This window comes from Volvox carteri (genome assembly GCF_000143455.1).
Source record: "Volvox carteri f. nagariensis unplaced genomic scaffold VOLCAscaffold_92, whole genome shotgun sequence".
In the NCBI taxonomy this organism is placed as follows: Eukaryota; Viridiplantae; Chlorophyta; class Chlorophyceae; order Chlamydomonadales; family Volvocaceae; genus Volvox; species Volvox carteri.
In genome coordinates this window covers 159,093-162,305 of record NW_003307635.1, presented here as the reverse complement: position 1 = coordinate 162,305, position 3,213 = coordinate 159,093, and the positions used below count along the sequence as shown (strand labels likewise).

Here is a 3,213-nt window from a genome sequence, read left to right as displayed (position 1 = left end):
GGGGGGTGGGGGGGGAAGGGAATGACAAAAGACTCCGATCACACATGAGGCGTGAGGTGAGGTGAGATGAGGTGAGGGGTGTGGCGCTCGGCGGCTGAGGCAGCAATTCCGCCGTCGGGTTGAAGGCATGATGGCGATGCCTACCTACCTGCCTACCGCCCTCCTCCCCGTCTTCTGTCTTCTTTTCTCTCCCCCCTTTCCGCTGATCCTATTCCCTCCTCACTCTTACCCCACTCCCCTCACTACCCGTCCACCTACCTCGGGTATCTGCTCCATTTGCCAGTGGTTCGTCTTAAACCCCCTACCCCCCCTTTCCCCCCGTCCCCCCTTCCCAGGCATCATAGGCCAGTTCGTGAGCGTGTTAGGTTGTTTGACCGCCCTGCTGCCCTCATGTCGGGCAGTGTTGGAGGCGGGAGACACTTCCGTACGCGGCGGAGCGGCGAAGTCGTACCAGTCGTACCAATCGTGCCAGGAGTATCTACGGGGCTTTGCGGAGTCCTTGGGGTCCGGGGGTGGTGAGGTTCTGGAGCGGCAACGCAAGATGGCGACAAGGGTGGTGGAGACACAGCATTTGCTGCTGGTGTGTAGGGGGGAGGTAGGGGGAAGGTAGGGGGGAGGTAGGGGGGAGGTAGGGGGGGCGGCCGACCCCACCGCTCCAGGAGTTGAGCAGAGGGTGGTGGTGGTAAAACACCCGGGGTTGAGGGGGAGGGGGCCCCGGAGTCGGGGCCAATCCAAGGGAGGTTCCTCCTGCCGTACCGTGGCGGGTTATTGATCGCACCCGTGCTTTATCACACACATACATACATATATACATGCACGGAAGCGGCTCGCCTGGCCCGAACAGCCTAGGGGCTCCATGCCTGGGTATTGTCGTACAGTACGTCCTCTCTAGCTGTATGCTGACGTCGGCAGCAGCGATGGCGTCGGTGTCGGCACTTACTCGTCCATTTCGTACGATATTTGGTGTGTGCGCAGACTGCGGCCAACTCAAACGGCGACAACGTCACGACCAGGGAAAGAAGAGGCAGCTTGTACGACGGCGTGTACGGAGTCGATGATGGAATGTACGGCAGCGAGCCTGCGTCAGCCGCGACGCCAGTGTACTCGGCGGCCTACCACGCCGGCAGCGGCGGCTTCACCGCCCCCGCGCCTGTGCCGCCGTCTGCCGACAATCTGTACGGCATCTCGGCTGGGGGTGTAAGTTCCGCCGCCCCTATCGGCGACGGCGTCAGCCAGGCCGTACAGGACGGCGTGGCAGCCTTCCGTCAGCAGCGGGAGCTTCAGCGCCTGATGCAGGCCTCCGCCGGCGCAGCGTCGTACGGGCGCAGTGGGCTGGCGCACCAAAGCCAGCCCGAGGGCCTTACGTCGCCGCACAACCCGTTCGTGACGTCAACCATGTCGTACCCCTGGCAGACGCAGACATCGGACCAGCAACACCAGCAGCAAAAACCAAGACTGGTGTCGTACCCGTACGACAATATGACGTCGGCGGCAGGATCTGCCGTCAGCGGCACTTCGGCGGACGCTGCAGCGTCGGTCCGCTCGCAGCGTGTGTACAGCGTCCCTACCACACCACAACGGCCCTCTTCCACGTCACCGTACGTTCCGTACAGCTCCCGGGAGGAGCTGTTGCAGCTACAGTGCAAGCAACAATATCAGCAGCTGCTGCAGCAACACCACGTCCAGCAGCAGGCGGAGCAGCAGCACCGGCAGGACCAGCTGCTGCAGCAGTTGGAAGCTCTATCAGATCGACTGAGTCAGCTCTCCGGCGGCGCGCAGTCGCCGTCGCCGTCGCCGTCGGTCGGGTGGCACCTCGGCGGCTACAGCGCCGCCACCGCCGCCGCCGCCACCGCCGAGGCGGCCGCCAGCCAGGTTTACAACGGCCCGCAGCCCCGGCTTCAGGCCTGGACCGAGACGTCGCCCTGGCAGCAGCAGCCGTCACCGCAGGGCCCGGGGCCCGGGCGGCAGCTTCTCCACCAGTATCAACAGACGTCAGCCAGGGCCGGAGACATGAGGCCACCGTCGGAGCCACGGCGGTACATGGAGCCTGTGGCGGCGAGTGGTACGGCAGCGAGTGGCAGCATCACTGCCGCTGGTGCTGCTGCTGCTGCTGCTGCTACCCCGTCGGCACCGCCGCTGCCGCTGCCGCTGCGGCCAGCGGCGACATCTCGCTTTGGGCCTCATGAGATGGACGGCAGCGCCGCCGCCGCCGCGACGTACGGCAGTACCACGACGGCTTCGACTTGGGCAGTGGCGACGACGTCAGCAACGGCACCTTGGAACGTTGCCGCCGCCTCCGCCGCCGCTGCCGTTGGGGTTGGTGGTGTTGGTGTTGGTGGTGGCCTTAGAGTTGCGACGGCTTGGTCGGCCGTGCCGGGAGAGGTGGTCAGGTCGCAGCTACTGCAGCCACCTCAGCAGGTGAGTCTAAATTGAGTGTGAGTGTGAGCGCGCGCACGTGTACGCGTACGTATGTATATCTGTCTGCTAGCTGGTGCCTGGAGCGATGATACCTGCTTGAGGGGCTCCTTGCGAGGAGGTGCTTCGGAGCTGGAATGATGAAAACGTTTTCAGTTGCTGTTCGTATAGTCTGTACTCCGTTGTACACTTGCATTATTTTTTATTTAGTTTTCGTGACTACTACTACTTTTATATATACTCGCGGTATCCGGTAGTCACGTGCTGCAAGGAAGATGCAAGGACGGGTTGCATGGTTGCAACCGCTGCCTGGCTTCAGATGCTCGTCATGACACACACGGGTACGCCTACGGACGTGCGCCATACGCCACTCATGTACCACGTTGCGCTTTCGCCGCAGGACCGCGTCGGGATCGCTGCGGCGGCGGCCGCGACCGCCGCCGTTACCCCGGGCCCGAAATCGGCAACGAAGACGGCGGCAGCGACCCATGGGTCCGCCGCGTCCCCCGCCTCCAAGCAGCACCTGCAGCTGCGATCCCGCAGCCCTGGGGGCAGTAGCAGCGGCGACAGCCGCAGTAGCAGTGTCGAGCGCAGCCGCAGCCGCAGCTACAGCCGCCACCACGGCCACGACGACCGCGGTGGCGCCGGGGCCGGGGCCGGGGGCGGTGGCGGGGGCAGTGGAAGCACTCTCCGGTCTCTCGCCGCGGAGTCGGGACTCATTCCCGGTCTCTCCAGGTCGCCCCGAAACCACCACCACTACCAGTCATCGGCTCCATCTCCGGCGGATGCACCATCGAC

General features: G+C 64.5%; 1 protein-coding gene across 1 annotated transcript in view; it reads left to right on the top strand.

Moving 5' to 3' along the window:
* The window catches only part of VOLCADRAFT_99655 (uncharacterized protein), a gene marked incomplete at both ends in the record, with an annotated part of 19,384 nt that overhangs the window by 11,543 nt on the left and 4,628 nt on the right, over positions 1–3,213 (top strand). Inside the window, 5 exons of the mRNA XM_002958358.1 lie at positions 336–595; positions 976–1,598; positions 1,827–2,062; positions 2,159–2,418; positions 2,735–3,150. Of these exons, the coding sequence (XP_002958404.1) occupies positions 336–595; positions 976–1,598; positions 1,827–2,062; positions 2,159–2,418; positions 2,735–3,150 (1,795 nt within the window). The remainder of the gene's footprint in view (positions 1–335; positions 596–975; positions 1,599–1,826; positions 2,063–2,158; positions 2,419–2,734; positions 3,151–3,213) is intronic.